Here is a 22,261-nt window from a genome sequence, read left to right on the forward strand (position 1 = left end):
TCGTGAGGTCCCTTCCAACCTGAATTGTCCTATGACTCTGTGGTTACACAATCTGGGATGAAGGTTGTGGTCATAAACTTCTTTTCCTAGGCATGATCAACTTTCAGTAAGAGAAAACCTCATATATGACCCATTTTTATTTCATAGAACCATAGAATGGTTTGGGTTGGAAGGGACCTTAAAGATCATCGAGTTCCAACCTCCCTGCCATGGGCAGGGACACCTTCCACTGGACCAGGTTGCTCAAACACTGCCAGGGAGGGGGCATCCACATCTTGTCTGGGAAACCTGTGCCAGGGCCTCACCACCCTCACAGTAAAAAATTGCATCCTAATTTCTAATCTAAATCTACTCTCTTTCAGCTCGAAGCCATTACCCCTTGTCCTATCACTCCATGCCCTTCTAAAAAGTCCCTCTACAGCTTATCTATAGGCCCCCTTTCAGGTACTGGAAGGCTGATGTGAGGTCTCCCTGAAACCTTCTCTTCTCCAGGCTGAGCAAACCCAACTCTCTCAGCCTGAGACTGTGAAATGAAAAAGTGTGTAAATAAAAGACCATTGCAATTCATCTTCCACTATGTCATATATACCTTTAAATTTCTTGTTCTTTATTTATCATTTACATAAGTAACCATCTGAAAAAAATACAGTCACCAACTAAGATTTTAACTATTCTTTGCCATTTTTTACTCTCAACACAAGAAGTCCTCTCTTTAACTGTTGAGGAAAATTTACTGCACACATCGCACATCAGTACTGTTTTGAATGTGCTTTCTCCAATTTAACAGGTTGTAAGAATCATAGAAACATAGAAGCATTAACGTTGGAAAAGACCTCTAAGATCTTCAAGTTCAACAATCAAACCATCACCACCATGCCTACTAAACTGTGTCGTGAAGTGCCATATATACACATTTTTTTAACACCTCCAGTGATGGTGGCTCCACCACTTTCCCAGGAAGCCTGTTCCAACACTTCACAACTCTTTTAGTAAAGAAATTTTTCCTAATACCCAATCTGAACCTCCCCTGATGCAACTTAAGGCCATTTCCTCTATTCCTATTGCTAGTTACTTGGGAGAAGAGACAAATACCCAACCTCACTATAACTGCCTTTCAGGTAGTTGTACAACACAAGAACACAAATAAAATAGTATTAATGAGCATTAAGCCATTCCTAATATAAGTTATGAGACTACATATAGATTAATGACACACAGGCCATTATTTCTGAATAGGTATTTCTCATGGGAAAAAAAAAAAAATCAAAAAACTGTAAAGAAAAAAACTTGTCTTGCCCTATTGCTGTTCTGTTTTAAATTGTTTTGACTGCAATAGTTCTGCAGAAGTAATATTTGAACTGGAAAAATATTTCAACAAAAAGGTGGTGGAACCACTGAAAGTTATCACCAGTAAAAATTTTAGGATATCTTTAATTGGAGATGATTGAGAACAAACATATTCCAATCATACTAGACTTAATCCTACATAGGGGATCTGAATACATGCATTTAGATTTCTCTTACAGCTCTACAGCCCATGATTCCTTAAATTTACGCTAGTGGAGGCAATGAGAATTATACTAAGGTTGTTTTAATTTTAAGCCTACTTTTTTTTATAATGTTGAGACTGCTTTTCATTCCCCTACAAATGAAGAAGTACTAAAAAAGCTTAGATTATAAAAGAGAACAACCTTCTATCTTTCCTAGGAAGAAAAGTGGGCGATTATTTCTGACAAAGCAATAGATTCTTTTCTTTAGTTCAACTGATTTGATCTTGAAAATAAAAGGATATTCTGCACCTAGGAGAGGAGATATGCCAAAATCCTGATGAAGTCCAACAGGATTTTACTAGACAAATCAGTTCAGCTATCTAAGTGTCAGGTCTTCTCAGTATATAAAATCAATAATATATTAGAAAATAAATTTTTTCATCCATCATATTTTATGGTTTGTGTATACTTCACAAAGAAAGTACTACTACATTGCTAAATGTTAACATCAACAAAAATGCTAAAAGCTGCTTGCTCTGAAAAAGAATAAAAGCAGAAGTTTCTGCTTTGGACTGTTTTAGCAGGACTAAGACATCTGCAGAGTTGTGAAAAATTTTGATGAAACGAAGTCTCCACTTGCTGCTGTTTTACTGGTTCCTGTCTAGTACCTGTCTTACATGACAAAACTGACAATTGATGATACCTTCCCTCCAGATCAAGGATGAAGATTAGCCAAAATTTCTGCAAAACTCTATTCATTCCATATCCTTTCTTGTGGTGGGCTGTTCCTTGACTTTAGAATATGGAGGGACTAAGTTCCCTGTAATGGAGAAACCTCTCCAAAGTTTATTTTACTTAAGGGAATGTGATTATCTTTTGGAAACAAAGCTTTCAGAAGAAGATGAGGCTGATGAGGTGTCAAAAATTACAGGGACTGGGAATTTGACAAGTAAGCAGCGCTTGACTAGCAAAAACCCAGATGAACTGTAGGGGGAGTGAAAGGGTATTTCAGCAAGCATTTTTTGACTTCACAATACACAGCACTTGCAGTTTTTTTGATCCTGAACTCCATTTTATATCTTCTTCTGCATGTCCGTTTCAGCAGTTTGGACCTGAGACCACATGGTCCCCCTGATGGTGGGAAATAAGGGGCATGATTTGTGGAGATATGGTTGGAGATTTATGCAGAGATCATTGTTCTCATTTCAAAATATACAGAGAAACATATTCATTGCATTTTTATTCCTGACACAGGCATACTTTACTGCAGAGGACACCTTAAGATGCAAAAAGGCTCCAGGATGTCACTGCCAGATTCACCACTGTTCTGGGTTCAGTCAGGATAGGGTTAATTTTCACCAGAAGCCAAGAGGGGACACAGTGAGGTGGCTGACCCAAACTGGTCAAAAAAACGGAGTATTGAATACCATGTGCCGTCATTCTGGGTTCTGAGCAGGGGAGCTGGCTGTGGGGGAAGGGAATTGTGGCTGGGGAGCACGCTGGGCATCAGGAGGTGAGAGCTGTTCTGTGCATTTCCCTGCTTGTTTTGTATATTCTCCTTATCAGTATTGTTGCTATAGTTGCTGTTCCCTTCCTTCGCTGTTCTGTTAAACTGCCCTTATCCCGACCCGGGAGTTTTGCCTTTTTCTTTCCATTCTCCTCCCCACCCCAGCGGGGGGAGGGGCGATAGACCGTTTGTTGCCAGCCACGGGCCAAACTACCACAGCCTCCTCAGTATGTTGCATATTGGGCTGCTTCGGTGAGAAAAGCTGTGGGTTTTGCTGTAGTGCACGGTGACTGTCAGAGCTTTTCCACAGGCTTGTACTTCAGAGACCGCTTGAAAATCCTGTTACAGAGGTTTTTGCCTCATTGCTGCAGAAGGCCACGTTTGGCTTTAGAATAGTTCATTTCTCATGTTATACTCGTTCTTATACTAGTTGGCCTCTTTTTTAACACTGACTTTGGACAACTGCCAGACAACAGCATTCATTTTCTGCATAAGCCTGAACTCTGTCCTGCAAATCTTCTTCCTGATGCTGACTAACCAGACTGCTTCTTTGGTCATATCCATACTGATATATCTCTCATATCTTGTCATGGTCCAGTCCCTACTTGGACAAGAATTGGATAAGTACCAGGATTATTCCTTATCCGTAACCTTTTCCACAAACCTTTGTTTCTAAAGGAAAGAAATCTCCGTTACAGACTAGAATAAAGCCGTAAGATTGTCCAGCTAAAGCTCTAATACCAGCTCCATTGGGCTGTGGCCACAGCATCCACCAGCTGCTGTAAAAACAGTGCTCTTGTGCCCAGAAAGCCCCTGCAGTAGTCCTGTCATACTGTCGGGAAAAGATTTCCAAGAAATGAGAGCTGCTTTGTGAATTGCCGTGTGCACTACACAGCAGTAGGACACTGGACATTTGTCAGGGTAGAGCCTGAGAACAAGAAAGTGTGAGGTGAAATGCAACATCAAAATAGAGGTATACCATTTCAATCCATCAGTTAGCATCACTGGCTAGCATCACTACATTTTCTTATCAGGTGTAGACGTGCAGGCAGGTGAGAATTTGACCTTGAATGTGAGCATGAGTTCAGGCTAATATTATATATATATATATACATGCTTACATGTAGTGCATAGATTTCATATAGAGATGCACGCATGTATTTTTAAACATATATGTCATTTTTTCACCTGTAAATAAAATAGGGAATGTAGAATATAGTATTTGTCTAACTTTAAGTCTCTATTCTAATGATAAACAAATTAAGTTATACAATAACAGTGAGTATATGAGTTCCTAAAAGAGAATGTCTTAAGAACAATTCCTGATTGTGATTTTTTTATTCCAAAATTGATACTGGGTGTTGATGTCTAATCCCTGAGATAATGGAGTGACTAGAGCTATGAAAACAAGATGAACAGACAGAAAAGGAGTGACTCATCAATTCAAATGACTGTCAAATTGCAGCAGAACACTGCAACAAAAGCTCACTGCACAAAGCTTTAGGAAAGTATACTAGTCGTAAATACATCCTTAAACACATAATGAAATGCCAAGTCATAGTCTTTGTCATCGTGAATGAAAGTATAACTTGTTTTCCTAGAAAAATTTGGATAATAATAAACTAATGGATGATTCTAAGACTAGTTTCTCACTTAAAAGAGTAGTGGGGCAGTAACCACAGTTTGCAAGTACACTTATATGAGTAAAAACAACGTAAGAACTTCAGGCAAATATGAAATATGTCAGGTATTGCATCATTTTACTGTGAGGGACATTTTTCCATATATATTCTCAATAACGGACACCCACTGACTTTAGGCAGTGAGTCGTAATATAAGTATTACAGGATTATGCAGGTCAAAGTGATTATAATGGACGTCTGTCTTTACAGAAAGTAATCAGTAAGTGATTAAGAGTAAATTATGAGTCACATTAAATTTAACCTTTGTATGTACTTCAGTTTTTCATTGATGTTCCATTTCTCTACTTGTCAGTAGAAAGTTGATGTAATTTTAGTCCCCCATTCATCTTTATATACGTTGCTTTTTTTTTTTTTTAGCAGAAATCATGTCCTTTTCTTAGTTGTCATATTAACTACCATACTTGTTCTCTACAAACTGATAAAATATTTACATGACTGGAAAAAGAAGAAGTAAGTCAGTCCCTTATTAAACTAGTATGATACCAGAAAGAAAGCAGGAAACTGGAAACATTACTGAAAGAGAGAGACCATCAATGGTCTAATATGTCCATGGATCATAAAGGGTCTATAATTGTCTAACCAACTTTATAACTTTTTTTTTCTCTGTAGGCTTTTCACAGGAACATACATATATATATATGATCTGATAGGAGTCTTTTAATAGTATAGCTAAATAACTGAGGCACACATAACACTGATAGTTCTGCTAGAAGCCTCACGTTAGATTACACCTCTGTTCCACAAGTTCAGGAAGTTATGGTTTTCCCATATGCCACAGAAAACTGTCAGAAGTATAGGGAAAAAAATGAGCAGAAAGGAGAAGAAACAGAAATAAATAAATTCAACACTACATGTAAGAGAAATGAGAGATTCTGAACTGTGTTGAAGCTGCAGAAAACCAAAATGATCAATAAAGAGCTTATTGTTGAATTTCCTGTGATGTTGATGTAATTTTATCGTGTTAATAACAATGTGGTGGTGTACTTAGAACTGTGAATATCTGTATATGTATTACTTTTGATTTAAGTAAATAAAAACAAATAAATGCAGGATTTAAACAAGTTGTCGATTTCAGGGCCAGAAAGATCTACATTATCAATCATGTTTATTGTGGTAGTATGTAAAGAACTACTCACAAGTATGTCCCATTGTGCTAGGCACTGCGAAAATCAGTGTAAAAATCAACTATATATTACAGACTGAAAACCAGACATAGGCAAAAGAAGAAGTAAGGTATATTAAAATAAATAATGTGATAGCAGCAAATATTTGTTCATTCTGCAGCCCTATGTTTATTTGCTAGATTTAAGTAGGTAGAGGTAATTGGAAAACTTAATTGGGAAAAACATAATCGGGAAAAAAATGAACGGAAAAGGATAAAAGCAGATAGTAAGATGAAGGTGAGATGGTGGGAAGAAGATGACGGTGGAAACAGACAAATATGTTTGCAGAGAAAGAATGAAGACACACAGAGATAGGTAGAAGATTAATTTGAACTTTAAACTTTTAAATTAAAAACTAATTAAGAATAGAGTGGCAATATTCCACTACAGCCACAGAGTTATAATATTCTCTAAGCAGACACAGTTTCTTCCTTCATTCAATTTCCTGGCTGTGTTTGATAACTAGGATGGATTCAGTTCATCCTATCAGGACTGGGAAGGAATATAGCTTCAGACATGAAAATGATGGTATCTGCAATTCAAGGTGTTTGTATAAGCTCCCAGGGTAGTCCTGGTCAGTGCTGCCAATGGATTGTGTACAGCTGTCCTGTCTAGCAAATGTCGGTCTCAACTAGACCAACTGTGCTAGCTCCATCTGTATTGACTACAGTGAGCACGAAGTGTATAGTTTAGGTGTAGACGTGTATAGTGTAACCACTAAATTTTAGATGAACCACATTCTAGCTCTGGTGTCAGTTGTTAGCACCTTTCTATTCCAGAGTTATTAACTATGAACAACTGCATACATAACCAGTAATTACTCCAGTGAGCTCTGTAAAGCTGGGAAGGCCCTAGTTTACACCATGTGTACGAGTCTTACACACAACACTAAGTGCCATTCTCCATTTTAGCAGTGTCCATAAACTTTTAGCCTTATAAGGCCTTTTCTTCTGATTAAATGCTTTGGAATGACTTGCTCTCTATAACTACCTGAAAGGAGGGTGTAACAAGGTGGGTGTCAATCTCTTTCCCTAAACAGGGCAAGAGATGGCCTCAAGTTGCACCAGGTGAGATTGGATGTTAGGAGAAACTTCTTCACTGAAAGGGTCGTCAGGCACTGGAACAGGCTGCCATGTGTAGAAGTGGTGCTTAGGGACATGGTTTAGTGGTGGGCTTGGCAGTGTTAGGTTTATGGTTGAACTCAATGATCTTAGAGGTCTTTTTCAACCTAAATGAATCTATCATTCTATCATTCTACACTGCAGGGCCACAAGGCTAGATTTGTGATGTGGTATGCATCCTTGAGCTATGAGTCAGCCACCAGAACTGGAGGGACTCTGCGGTATCCCCTGGACAGATCGCAGAAGGAGGGAAGGAATCTTCTCCCTGTTCACATTCACCACTTCCAAGGAGAAATTGGTACCTAGAGTCAAACAACTTATCTTAAACCACCATGGCGTCCCACAGTGGAGGAACAGGAACTCAGAGAGCTGCTGGTTCCAGTGACAAGTAAAAGTTAACAGCATCACATCCCAGCTAAGATCAGAAAGTTTTCTCCCCTCTACCACAGAATCACAGAATCACAGAATAGTAGGGGTTGGAAGGGACCTCTGTGGGTCATCTAGTCCAACCCTCCTGCTGAAGCAGGGTCACCTACAGCAGGCTGCACAGGACCTTGTCCAGGCGGGTCTTGAATATCTCCAGACAAGGAGACTCCACAACCTCCTGGAAGGAGAAGATGGCAGTCAGCAGAGCCAGCTCCTAACTGAAGCAAATTCCAAATTGTGCAAACTCAAAGAAATGAGCACTGTTGGTTAATACTGTCTACCCCAGTCTATACAGACTGTGATAAGATGTTTTACCAGTGTTAGAAATCTGCAGACAATTCCTTTTTCCTAATCCCCATGGACAAACCAAAATAATTATGATTAAATGTTTCAGAAAACCAGAAAATCCAGTTTTACAAGAATAGGAGGATGGAGGAAAGCAGTTGGGAGGATACTATGGTGCATTTTCTTAGGGAAATGGGAGACACAGATTTAATATGAAGATATCAATAAACTAAATACAGCAAAAAATCATTATGTATTTTTGGCTGCAGTGTATGTACTGGTTATGCAGAGACAGACATATTTTCCTATAAAAGAAAACAGATGGAATACCACAGCATAAGTAACACACAGAGGCCCAAATTAAAATAATGATAACTATATAAAAAATTATGTGAAATTACTTTAAAAATATGTTTCCTTATAGTTTATTTCCCTCATGTACCACTCTAGTGGTTTTTCAGACATCTAAAGGTAAAAAGGAGTAACATGGCTTATTAGACAGTCTTTAAACTATTGGATATAAAATTGCAATGAGAAACAAAAAGCAAATGCATGGAATATTGAGGATCTTTTAATAAACATACTATGCACTCAGGCAATTTTTCTATACACACATACATGCAAAAACCCCTATTTTTCAGATGCACAGATCTCTAAAAAAGCCTGAGTTATTTCAGTCAGTAGTACTGAACACAGATTATATGAAAAAGACATAGACAAGTAAACCAGAATTCATTTAATAACTACATGCATGGTAAGCAGCAGCGTGTGATAGATTTAAAACCTATACCATGACTGTGGCAGCACAAATGATTTCAGATAAGAAGATTTTTCTTGATGTTCTCGATACAATGCAACTTTTTTTTTTTAAGCTTAAATTCTATTTATCATCCAGCTGGGTACTGGATGAGATTAGCTCTGTGTATTGAGCATACTTTCATGGGTATTATAAACCCTAATTAATAAAGGATTATGAAGTAATGAGAGATCTACAGAGAAAGAAAACTTTAGAAATGAAAATACTGTAGATGATCAGGGTAGTTTTGTATGAACGTCTAACTGCTGCTGACAACTCCTGTGTGCACACAGCAGGGGTGTACGCGATTATCCCATCCTAGGTTTCTGATGAAACAATAAAGTACTAGATCTCACAATTTTACCTTCTTCTACAAATCAGTACAGCACTGCACAATACAATTTTTCTTTCTTTGTTCCAGTTATTATTCATAAGCTTGTGAAATTGCAAAACTGTTTTGGTGAAACCTTTTCAAGTGATCTTCTAGCTACATTTCTATTACATTTACTCTTTTTCTGAAGTTAAGCATATTACATTACCTTCCTAATGTTTTGAAAATCAAGAATTTTGTATAAAGTTAATTGTCTTTCTCCTTTTGCATAGTTGATGACTGAAGACTAATCGTATAGCAAAGTCACTGCATGAAAAAGAATAAATGTATTGCAATATTGTTTGTAAGTCAATGTTTTAAGTCAAATGCTGAATTACATAGTTCCTGTCTTCAAAAGACATTGTTAAATATTTTTGAACAACCTGATGTAGGTTACATGAAGTCAGATAAAATTCATAAAGAATGTCCGAGACTATGAGAGCAATGTATTTGTTTCAGTTCAGTATAAATGCAGGATTTTTTGTATAAACAAAGTGAAAATTGCTTCAGAACCAGATACAAATGCCTGAACACTCATCCTCCCCACAAGACCCAACTTTGCTTTCAATGCAGACATTTCCACAGTAAAGGTATCTCTTTTTTTTCCTCATATCTAGAATGATTCAGTATTTAAACCCTTGAAGAAGGGTAAGAGTTCTACATTTATCATCACAAAATTCCTACTTTTTTTTTCTCTCCTGTAAGACTTTCTGCTGATTTTGCTGTTACGAAAGAGGTTACTGACATGTACTCTGACCATTTTGTTCAAGATTTAGAGATGCTGCTACGAGTAGATGCAAAATGATGACCTTGATCTAGTGATCTGCAACATTACATTTTGAACTGAAAAGACGGTTACTCAAGTGGAACGAATGTGACCTAAATAGGTTACTGATGAAGATATCAAGAAGAATCTCTTGGTAAAGAAAGAGCTATACAGAAAACAGAATAGCAGTTCACTACTCTTTTCTTCGGTTAGACTGTAAGAAATTCCTTCAAACAAGCCAAAAAAATATAACTTATATACAATAATTCTTACATTTTTGAGTGAAAAAAAATTTAAAATGTCACAAGGATTTGCTATAAAGTGACATGAACAAATTTCAGAAAATCTCTGGGAATATTAAATTATTCAATATGATCAGAATTCTGTAAAACTGATATAAGCTTTTTCCACTAATGTTTATATTTTAAAGAACATCAGAAATTACAACTTTTAGACATAAATTTTAGATAATGACTTTAGTGCCGGGTGTTTTATTTTACAGTATAGTGTTATACTTTGTAACAGAAAAAAATCATGTTCTATTTTCTGTTTTTATCTAGTCTAGAACTTACAGAAGTCCCTTTTATTAATGATTTATATCATGCAGTATGCTAGTCCACTTTTGCTCATCAACAAAACACATGCCTCCTCTTTAAAAGCAGTTCTGTTCCCACTGCAACTTGTGCAAATAAGGTGTTAAAAATAAAAAGTTCTGCAACCAGACAGCAGCAGATGATGGGGTAATTGCACCTCCTGCAGGAGGGGTGTGCACCCACTGGAGCTCCCACTTCTGGGAAAGGGGTGATGGTGACCTGCATGAACTGTGAGAGAGAGGGTACATGTGCCTGTATTTGCGTGCATGTGTGCGCACACGTGCATGCACATGTGTGCCTGTGATTAGAACTTTTGGGAATTTGATCAAGAAGGGTGTTCAGAAATTTGAAGTTGATTCATGTTTTGTAGGTGTCTATATTGCAGTTTATCTACTGCATAACTGATATTGATCCTAAACACATAGTTTATCTGATTGCCAGTTAACTATGTATCATAAGTAAATCAATAAGCTGCTTTGATTATGATTTGGTTTAAACTATGTGACCCGAGCAGTCTGGTGCTGTAACAGCACCAGTTTCCCATTACCTCTGTCCTTTTTTTTACTATTTAGCATTATAGCTGTACAGATGCTCATCCACACTGCTTAGCTGTTGGCTGAGTTCCTGGAAGACTCTCTTTTGCTTCAATTACTTCCTTCTAAGGTAAACCTGCTGCAAAGGGCGTTATCCCTAACTTGCATGGACAGGAGACAGCTAATGCTCAGTATTCACTGGATTCTACACGGTGCCTTCTGTAGTCCAAAAGGATAAATTTGTTTTCTGAGGTTTTTTTACAGCTTACTTCGATGTTCTTACGCCTGAAACGACAGCATTTTTTGGCATTTCCTAGAATTTGACATGAAGATTTATGAGATGGCTAAAGGTCCCAGGTAGAGTTGGAGGACTGCACAGGGCAGAAGGTGCCAATATTTTTGAAGTCTTATCCAAACCAGCTACTGAAGGTGGTTTCAGCAGTGAACTGCCTGCAGAATAACATTCAGGATTTGCACTAGAAGAAACTATTTGGTTTACTCCAAAGCCAATCCCAGTAGTAACAACCATGAATGAAACTCTGGTGATCAGGGGAACCAAATTTGGTTAGGGTGTGGAAAAAGCTAAGGTTTCTGACAGTATAGAGGGTCTCTAAATTACCAAGCTGCCATGCATCTGTCTTCTCTAGGTCATAGACAAGGTTTCCTTTTTTCTATGTACTTTAACTGGTGATAAAATATCTGTACTATAAATGTCAAAAATAGAATCAGTAAGCAGCAGGGAAGTGATGAGGGGGAACACACGGCTGTTCTTGGGAGAATGATTCCAAATATTCCCACAAAGGCAGAAGCCTCTTGCATTGTCTGCTTGACTCCATATGTTGTAGCAACAGGTGTGAATAGTAGGGTAACAGACTGGCAAGGTATAGGGGTTCGTAGGATTGTGAAATTTTTCTTATCTGTGACAACTTTGTCTCTTCCCTTATATTTCATAAAATCACAGAATGGTGTGCGTTGGAAGGGACCTTAAAGATCATCAAGTTCCAAGCACCCCTGCCATGGGCAGGGACACCTTCCGCTAGACCAGGTTGTTCAAAGACCCATCCAAACTGGCCTTGAACACTTCTAGGGATGGGGCATCCACAACTTCTCTGGGCAACTTGATCCAGTGCCTCACCACCCTCATAGTAAAGAAAGAATATTTGAAGCTCTGCAGGCTTCAGAATAGGTCAACTCAGGTTCTTCTCTTTATTTCAAACTATAACTGAATCAGCAATTTCAGAAGTTAACTACACTGACAAAATGACAGAAATTAAGTGATGCTGAATAAGTACTGAAAAACTACCAGATGGTGATACAATCTGGATTTTTTTCTATTCAGAAATACACGTGTAAATCAAATGTTCTGGAAACACTGAAATTCACAGGAGTGAAAAGAAGCAAATAATCATGTTATGCATATAAGAACTGAATATGAAGCAAATTTGAGAGTGATTTATACATTTAATTATCTTATCTATCATTAACCACTGCATTTCATATTCCTCATGTGGAGTAATTAACCAAGTTCCATCTTTGCTCTACAGTTATGCTATCATGTTGTAGAATCACAGAATCATAGAACAGTTGAGGCTGGAAGGGACCTCTTATGGCCATCTGGTCCAACCCCCCTGCTCTAGCAGGGACACCTAGGGCCAGTTTCCCAGGACCATGTCCAGATGGCTTTTGAATATCTCCAAGGATGAAGATTCCACAACCTCTGTGGGGAACCTGTGCCAGGGCCCTGTCACCCTCATAGTAAAAAAGTGTTTCCTGATGTTCAGATGGAACCTCTTGTGTTTCATTTTGTGCCCATTGCCTCTGGTCCTCTTACTGGGCACCACTGAAAAGAGACTGGCTCCATTGTCTATGCACCTTCAGGTATTTATATACATTGATAAAATTCCCCGAGCCTTCTCTTCTCTGGGCTGAACAGTCCCAGCTCTTTCAGCCTCTCCTCATAGAAGAGGACCTTCAGTTTGCTTTGTGGGCTTTCAACGGAGTCTCTGGCAGCCCTTTATCTCTCTTGTACTGGGGAGCTAAGAACTGGACCCAGTATTCCAGGCGTGGCCTCACAAGGGCTGAGTAGCGGGGAAGGACCACCTTCCTTGACCTGCTGGCAATACTTTGCCTGATGCAGCCAAAGATACCGTTAGCAGCCTTTGTGGCAAGAGCACACTGCTGGCTTTTGTTCAACTTGGTGTCCACCAGGACACCAGGTTCTTTTCTACCAAGCTGCTTCCCAGGTGGATGGCCCTCGTCATGTACTGCTGCCTGGGGTTGCCCCAGGTGCAAGACTGTGCACTTCCCCATGTTGAACTTCATGAGGTTATTTAATACTACTTAATTAATTATGATTCCTCTCTCCAGAATGCTGTGTTGCCAGCTAAATACAACATATGCATATTTTTTAGGAATTGAAATGGTTTCAGTTTCAGTTTATTATTGGATGAACCAAACAAAAAGGCATACTCCCTTTACAGTTTATCAAATATATATGCAATAATGAACGCTTGGAATATATTTAAATGACTGCAACTATGAATTTCTGCAATAAATAAATTAAGGTTTCTAAAATCAATTGCCTTGTTTTCTGTTTTAAGAAGTAGTGGATTTTTTTGTTTTGTTTGTTTTGATTTTTCTTAACAAACAGCTAACTGTTCCATTTAAGCAATCTAAAATGAAAAGTGAGTTCTGATGCGCATTTGCAATGCAGACACTGAAAAATACAGTTGTTCGTTCTGCATAGCCTGCCTGCCTCTTACTTTTGTATTCTAATTTTCTCAAGAAAACCCATCATGATGGCAACCTCGTTACTATGCTAGGTTGATGACTGACGAGAGATGCGTTTTTTTTGGTTTTGTTCTTGTTTATATATTCCATTACTCTTTGCCTGATGAATCTTCCACAAAAGGTGGAAAAAGGAAAACAGAGATGGTCATTGGTACACAGTGTTGACCTAAAGCTAATGGAATATTATTTATTTGTTAGTGCTTTTTACAACTCAGGTAAATTATGCTATAATTGTTTCCCATTGCTAGATAGAGAAATCCTGGGAAAACACTGGATTACACCAACACATATTTTTATGTTTCAAAAAAAAACAACTAAAGGTGTTCATTCTTTGGAAAAAATGGACTCCAGAAAGTGTAAGAAAGAATGCTAAAATTTATTACATGGAACTTAGTAAACACGATATTACAGTCATCTATCTCAGTAAAATCACTCACTGATATTTAAAAACACTGCAATTGTGTGGCTGAGACAGAACTGTTACTTAAACAGAGCAGGTAAGATTTCAGAGGACAGCTGTAAATACCTGAACAAAAGTGGTAGGCAAACAGCTGCTTGCAATGTCAGAGGCATAATTTATTTTGGCTTAACATCCTCCTGAGACACTTTAAGGCTATGACTACATGATTCTTTAATTTAACATAATAAATGTCCGCATGGAAAACATACAGGTGAAAACAAATTACCACTAAAGGCAGAAGAAACTTATACAAAGGACTGGTGAGGACAGATATATGATGTTATCGATAGAAAGCAAAAGGTACAGTCCATTTCTCACTTCACAGTTCATCTTTTCTGAACATCTACTTATTTCATGAGTAATAACAGCACTTTTATGTTCCTGCATCACGGGGGCTGCTCCTGGAGTCAGACTGGGGCTGTTGACATCCCTGATCTGTGTTCTCAGGTACTGGAGCCAGTGGGATCTTTAACCTCCAGTCACTGGGGCTGCGTCCTGAAAACCAGCTGCTGGGGGGCACCAGCATGAATGAGAAGGGCAGAGTGGCCATGCCGGTGCTCGGGGGATCCTCGAACACACGTGTGCTTGTGAACCTGGAGAGTGTGGTGTGTGTACTGCACCAGTGACCTTCTGCCTCTGCCAGCCCAGGAGGAGGAGGGGACATGACTGTCTGTGCCTGTGTCAGGTGTGAGTCCCCAAAGTGGGTGCTGCTGGAGGGCAATGCCTACTCTGTGGCCGTCTGTGTGACCAGCTCTGTCTGTGTCCTGTGTGCATCTGTGTGTGTCTGTGCCTGTCTCTGGGACACATGCTTAACTTTGCGACTGGTTGAACCTGCTAATGGGAAAACAGCAGAAGCATCCTTCAGCCCGAGTAGAGAACCAGGGTACCCAGGTTCATTGTACAAGATGACCTTTAAAGGTCCCTTCCAACCCAAACCGTTCTATGATTCTACCCCTGGGCACCGTGGTGGGCACAAGTGGCTGGGCAGGAGGGTCCTGGGTTGGGGCAGCTGGAGCCAGTGGCCATTCCTAATTGTTCTTAACAGTTTGCAAGCATGAGACTATTTACTTATATTCATATATTTGAATAGGGATAAGAAAACGTACCAAGTTCTTATTAAAAAAAGACCAACAAACAGAAATATATTACAAAGACTATCTATTATTAAATACAGGAAGCCCTAGCCATGAATTTATTTGCTTGCTGGATTAAGCAATGGCTTAAGCACAATAGACAGGGTGGGGTATTTTACTGGACTACAGCCTCAGACTTTTAAGAGAACACCTCAATAATTCACATTACTTCTATATATAAGTACATACACACATACATCTATGTATACCTACAAAGCATGCATATTTATGTAACTTTTCAAAAAGCACACCAGGGAGAAATGTTCTGTAATAAACACATTAGACATTTTTTTTTCCTTTTTTTAAAAGAAATTACTATACCTTCTTAAGAAAGTTTTGCTGTTTGTGTGTTATACAAATTCAAGGACTACGAGCACACTCATTCTGAAAATTAAACTCAGTTGCTGTACATTGTATATTTTGAATGAAAATGCAAGAAAGATGAAGATATTTTGTCGAGATAGTTATGTACATCAAAAGAATAGCTAATGAATGCTGTTTTATATGTGTGAAGACAAAGCAGTTTGTAGTAATTTCCACAATGCACAAAATGTCATGAAACAGGGATTTTACTTTTTTTTTTTACAAATTCCCACTAAACTGAAGATGAAGGAGGTAAGATAGACATCTCAGACACATATCTTAAAAAGCAAGGATAATTACCTAAGAGGAAAAACATGATCTTTCCCTGTTTCTTCCTTTATTTACAGTATTTATGATAGGTTATCCAATATTTCTTTCAGTATTTAAATAGTATGCCTCTATGAGAATGGAAAATACAAAAATAAAATAAATAAGGTTGAAATGTGCTGAGAAATGTCTTGCTAAAAACTAAAAAATAAAAAAAAACCTAGAAAAACAAGGACTTCTTCGAATTTCACCAGAGAGCAACTTCATGTAGCCATGTTAGATGACATTCCTGTGTAATACTGATATATAAATCACAGAATCGCAGAATCACAGAATGGTAGGGGTTGGAAGGGACCTCTGTGGGTCATCTAGTCCAACCCTCCTGCCGAAGCAGGGTCTCCTACAGCAGGCTGCACAGGACCTTGTCCAGGCGGGTCTTGAATAACTCCAGAGAAGGAGACTCCACAACCTCCCATTTAATAAACCATATTTGTAAAAAAAGAGTTATTAAAAATGATTGAAAACAATTAAAGAAAAGGCAAAATATGCAACACGGGAGTTTAAGGAAAAATGACTGGAGACCTCACAATTTTACATTTTAAAAGATACTTTTTTTAATATAGCTGTGGTGATACCAAAGATCTTTCTAAAGACTAAATAGTTATGAAAGAACTTTTAATATTGCTTCATATAGACTAATGATACACCTCACCTATTCACCATCAGAGCAATTTTTGTGATAGGTTTTACATCCAATCACAAGATTAATGAAAAAACACACATTTATTATCAGTGCTTCAGTAAAACAACTTTTCCCTCTCTTTGTTAATGAGCTGTCACATTTTTATGGAAGTTTCTTGCCATGTAATTTTTCATTTCTTTTTCCTTTGTATTTACTTATAGATGTGATTCAAAAAATAATGAACTAATGTAGGCATTTCATGAACCAATCTAGGACTACTGCAAAAGCAATATATACCAGTGGTTTATAATCATGGTTACCCTGACGCTTTTGTTTTCTTTCTCTGTAGATTCTCCTTGTCCTTTATTACTCTACCTGCTAAGTAGTGAGACAGATTAGCAGACCTCATGAGAGATCAAACAGTATTTTGCCATCAGTATAACACTGTTCAATTATTTATACAAATCTCCTCATGCTGTGCAAGTATATTTTCCTTATGATTACTTTCTATGCATTGTAACACAGACCATATACAGTGTTCTATCACATGGCTTTTGTTCTGCATTTGAGATTCCAAAAGAGCTGCAAGAAGTCAATGCTTCACAATTCTTACAAGTTGATGTATGTTCACCTGCATTTATTAATTTGTTTCCGTCTAGCATGCTCCCTTATATGTGCACCTAGACAGCTTTTGTATACTACTAGATGATTAAATCCTGCTAACCCACATTACAGAAGTCAGTGTGATGATATGAATTGGTAAGGTGAATGGAATATTGTCAGAAGAATATACCCTTAATCTACTAATACATCTCATTCTATTAATGTAAACATATAGAGATAATCTGTTTCTTATATGTGCCTTTGAAATTAAATGAATAAATAAACAAAGGTGTGTGGAAACAGAGATTTAAATGAGGTTTTGTATATTTAGGAAATTAAAATTACAAAATTATCTAACTTTGTTCCTTTTAATTCTGTCCAGTTAGTACTATGCTGCATTAACTTTTCACATCAGTCATAATTCCAGTCACTGGCTTCTGGAGTTTAATCACCTCTTTTTTATGGTAAGGAAATTAACTATAGAAGATATTTCAAAACAAACTTGAATTAGCATGCTAGGCTACTTTTTATGTGATAGGCCACATAACCTTCAGATACTTTCATAATACTAGCACTTACCCACTGTTTTACATGCTAGCTAATAAATTGCTAATTTGCTTCGCTTATCTAGTTCTTACATGTAGTTGTTTCATATTTGGTAGCAAACACCAAGAGCATTAAAAATACATCATTGTGAATCACAATCATCCATGTCAGCATTTCAGTGAAGAAAGCTGAGGGGGAAAGAAATAAAAAAGGAATTTTTGAGGAGAGGTCATACCGTATCAGCACCATCTCATGGCCCAAATACTGAGGTGTGCTTTATGAACTCACAGTGACTTTTCATAACACACAAAACAGCACTCAGGTCTCCTGAACTGACGTGTGGAAGCAAGCCCTGCTGGGCATAAAAGCTGCTCAGGGACACAGCCTCATCACAAGAGGGATGAGCTGAGCAGATGCAAGTCGAGGCCGCACAGCTGCAGATCCAGAGTTATTGGGTACACACACATTACAGAATCACAGAATCACAGAATAGTAGGGGTTGGAACGGACCTCTGTGGGTCATCTAGTCCAACCCCCCTGCCGAAGCAGGGTCACCTACAGCAGGCTGCACAGGACCTTGTCCAGGAGGGTCTTGAATATCTCCAGAGAAGGAGACTCCACAACCTCCCTGGGCAGCCTGTTCCAGGGCTCCGTCACCCTCAGAGGGAAGAAGTTCTTCCTCATGTTCAGACGGAACTTCCTATGCTTCAGTTTGTGCCCATTGCCCCTTGTCCTCTCACTGGGCACCACTGAAAAGAGCTTGGCCCCATCCTCCTGACACCCACCCTTGAGATATTTGTAGGTATTTATAAGGTCCCCTCGCAGCCTTCTCTTCTTCAGGCTGAACAAGACCAGTTCCCTCAACCTCTCCTCGTAGGGGAGATGCTCCAGTCCCCTCACCATCCTCGTAGCCCTCCGCTGGACTCTCTCCAGTAGCTCTTCATCTTTCTTGAACTGGGGAGTCCAGAACTGGACACAGTACTCTAGATGAGGCCTCACCAGGGCAGTGTAGAGGGGAAGGAGAACCTCCCTCGTCCTGCTGGCCACACTCTTCTTGATGCACCCCAGGATCCCATTGGCTTTCTTGGCAGCCAGGGCACACTGCTGGCTCATGGTTAACCTGTCGTCCACCAGGACACCCAGGTCCCTCTCCGCAGAGCTGCTCTCCAGCAGGTCTGTCCCAAGCCTGTACTGGTGCATGAGGTTGTTCCTCCCCAGGTGCAGGACCCTGCACTTGCCCTTGTTGAACCTCATCAGGTTCCTCTCTGCCCAGCTTTCCAGCCTATCCAGGTCACGCTGAATGGCAGCACAGCCTTCTGGTGTATCTACCACACCTCCCAGTTTGGTGTCGTCAGCAAACTTGCTGAGGGTACATTCTAACTCTTCATCCAGGTCGTTGATGAAGAAAAACATTGGCTGTAACGGTGTCTGCTACGCAGACACTGCTTTGCTATGTCAGCTCGCCTCTCAAAGCAGTTTTTATCTGCTGTAAATATATATAAGCCCTGGTACTTTTGTTTTCAGCCAGAATTTACATCAACAGAGGGCTGAACCCCTGTTGCGCTGCGTTCTCTCCTGCTGCTGCCGAACGAAACTGCTTCTGCCTGAGCTGAATCTGCAAAATAGGCTGTGTGTTGATGCTGCAACAATGCTATGCTCTGTGCTGTCTTCCTAAACATTTCAGTATTTGATTTGCTATGTGAACCAGGAATAGTTCTGTACGGTAAGCTAGAACAAATACAGCTGCGCCTAAATTTGGTTTATAGTCATTTCCACTATCTGAATACTTAATGAGTTCATCTCCATTTGTCCTAAGTAAGAGGGAATTTGTATTCCAATTATTTTATGATCCTAAGACATTGCTCACTATGTAAGTTCATGCCTAATGTTTAGCTACACAAACATTTATAAATGTTAAAAGGATAAAAATAATCTGCAGCTAAGATAAGAAAATACACATATCGATTCATTTCTCACCACTCTTCTATTCTCTCAAAATTTTTCACACAAGCACACGTCATACATCTTTATCATTGGTGTAACTTGATGGGAAAAACTTGCAGTATACTTTTGCAGATGATATTACCACAGCTATTAATAAACAAATGCAATAGCTACACCTAGAAACAGAGTTGTGAAATACTGAAGTTTTAATTTTATATTATACTTTTTTAAGTACAGTTTATTCTATACTAGAACTTTCTGAAGGCGTATTCTTCAGTCTAAATATTGAATTGAAAATGTAAGATGCTGTGGAATTGTTAGTGAATTTCAAATAAAAATAATAATAGAAGCCTTTCTGAGTATATGGGCTTACAACACAGCTAGCTTTTAGTTAAAATATGTTATTTCATTCAAGAAATCAGTGGATTATAGTCCTTTAACAGGAATAAAAGCATGTCATCATAATTCTTCTTCCAAACAAAAAACAAACAAAAAAAAACTTCAATAAAATTTTCACTGCTTCCTACTTTTCTTCATAGTAAGATGGGGATAATTTCACCTTGTTTTAGCTGTTGACAAAGTAGCAATCTGGTTTAAGCTAGTTTTCAAGGCTTTTCCTCTAGACAATTGATAAATTTCTGCACTAGAAAAACATGAAACATCCATAATATTTCAGACAACCACTTAAGGATGAAATACACTACATATTGAGCTGCCTTTTTTCATTGATTATAAAAGATGCGCACATATTTGACTTCTATAAACAAAACACAGTTTCTAGAAAGCTAAAACTAAGGTAAATGAATGCCACTAGATTTTTTTGTTAAAATTCCTTCTGGAAACTATGATCATAAGCATGAACTCAAACTCAGTTTCTTTTCTCTAACAGTATTGTATTTTTCCTTAAATATTGGTAGATTTTCATTGGATCAAAAGTCTTGGCAGCATTTCCTGACTGACTTAGACACCACCACCCCAGTCTTGGAATAGAAAGTTATTTCACTATTTTCTAAAATACAAAATATAACTTTTAAAAATTAACAAATATCCTCTAATACCTTTGTTGTTATCCATTCCTCCAACAGCATAAAGTGTTCCAACTGTAGATTTTCTAGGTTTAGTTCTTGGACTTTGCATGAGAGTTCTTCTCTCTGGTAAAAGATGGTATTTCATGGCTTCCAGAATAAGCTTCTGGCATTCTAGGTCATCCTTAAAAAGCACATGGTTTTCTAGGTCAGCCAAGATCTGTGAAAGACACAATTGTGAACCAAAAATGCTAGAAATTCTTAGAAAAGCAATACCATGCAACGAGAGAGGATCACAAAACAGATGTAGTAAGTATATCACTTCACTGTAGAACATATGGGTTTGCAGGGCTAATTTTTTCTGGAGGAGGGACAGGAAAGTAAATATTTAGCTTATTCTTAAAAGACTCTAGGAAATTTTTAGATCACTGTTTCATTATCCCTTAAGACTACAATCTTATTGCTTTCTTACACTGAAGAAAAATAAGTATTCCTTTGCAGGCAACAGGTTGACTTATTTTTAATGGTTTCCAGTGTAACAGTGAAAGGATCCAGAAAGCACCTCTTTGCAAGCATCTTGAACAGCAGTCATATAACATAACAACATTCTATCATATTTTATTTAACACTTTCTGGGAACATCTCATTTCTAAAACCAAACCAAACACCCGTCCCCCCCAAAAACAAAAAAACAAAACAAACAACAAAAGAACTTACGTGCAAGTTTTGAATCTATTATTTTGCTGTATTGTTGGCAAAATTCAGTATTAGTAATCCAGATAATGTAACCATGTTTGCAATTAGCATAAAAACTACACTAAGTTGTTACCAAAACAGATGCTCAGTGCATATAGATGAAAGAATACTTTATTACATTCCCAAGGAAGAAGGTTTCAAGTTGTAAATGTTAAGTGTTTAATTCACTTGCCTGTATGTACATATGTACCGGCTTTTGAGATGCTGTAGATCACCCTGTAAGTTTTCAAGATCCTGTTGGACTCTAATGTAATAACTGACCCACCTTTGAATAGGAGGTTGGACTAGAAACCTCCTGAAGTCTACTCCCACCTCAGTGATTCTGTGATTCTGTGATCTCACTGCTGTCAGGCCAGAAGAGTGCAACTATTACGCAGATTTTGTGCTTCATCTGCCAGACTCATGTAGATGTCTCAGATACCCTAAGGTGTCAGAAGTTGATCAAACTCTTGATGTTTATGGTTAGGCAATTGAGCATTACCTCTAGAGGTAAATCCCTATATTCTTTTGGCTATCAAATTAGAGCAGGTTTTAATTGTATATGGCAGCATATCTGTACAGTCTGATAGATTTCTAGATCTCACAGAATACTATGTGGGAGAATCAAGCATTTTCAGAGAAGTGGCTGAAGACCAGGAAGCAGGAGAATTTAGTTCCCAGTCTATGAGGCAGTATCTCCCTCACAGACATATATGCAAATGTATGCAAACTACTTTGTGCTTGCCTAAACACAGGCAGCTAGATTCCTTTTAAGGACTCAGCTCTTTCATCTGGACTTCAACAGCTGCTGAAGAATGCACAAATGTCCTTTGTTAATCTGTCAGTCTCTTGCAGATAACGTGTTCTGTGACATCTGAGATATTAATAGTTTATACATTTAGACAGCAGACTCCTGCTTCTGATTTTAGGTGACAGTCAAAAAATGATTCTATTCACCTC

The 22,261-nt window shown here is 38.3% G+C and overlaps 1 protein-coding gene across 2 annotated transcripts in view; it reads right to left on the bottom strand.

Moving 5' to 3' along the window:
- KLHL1 (kelch like family member 1) overlaps window positions 1-22,261 on the bottom strand; it is a 267,087-nt gene that overhangs the window by 73,505 nt on the left and 171,321 nt on the right. For both annotated transcript variants that reach the window (XM_075422821.1, XM_075422810.1), the window contains exon 6: window positions 20,600-20,786. In XM_075422821.1, the coding sequence (XP_075278936.1) occupies window positions 20,600-20,786 (187 nt within the window). The remainder of the gene's footprint in view (window positions 1-20,599; window positions 20,787-22,261) is intronic.

Source organism: Opisthocomus hoazin, chromosome 1 (assembly GCF_030867145.1).
Source record: "Opisthocomus hoazin isolate bOpiHoa1 chromosome 1, bOpiHoa1.hap1, whole genome shotgun sequence".
NCBI classification, from domain to species: domain Eukaryota; kingdom Metazoa; phylum Chordata; class Aves; order Opisthocomiformes; family Opisthocomidae; genus Opisthocomus; species Opisthocomus hoazin.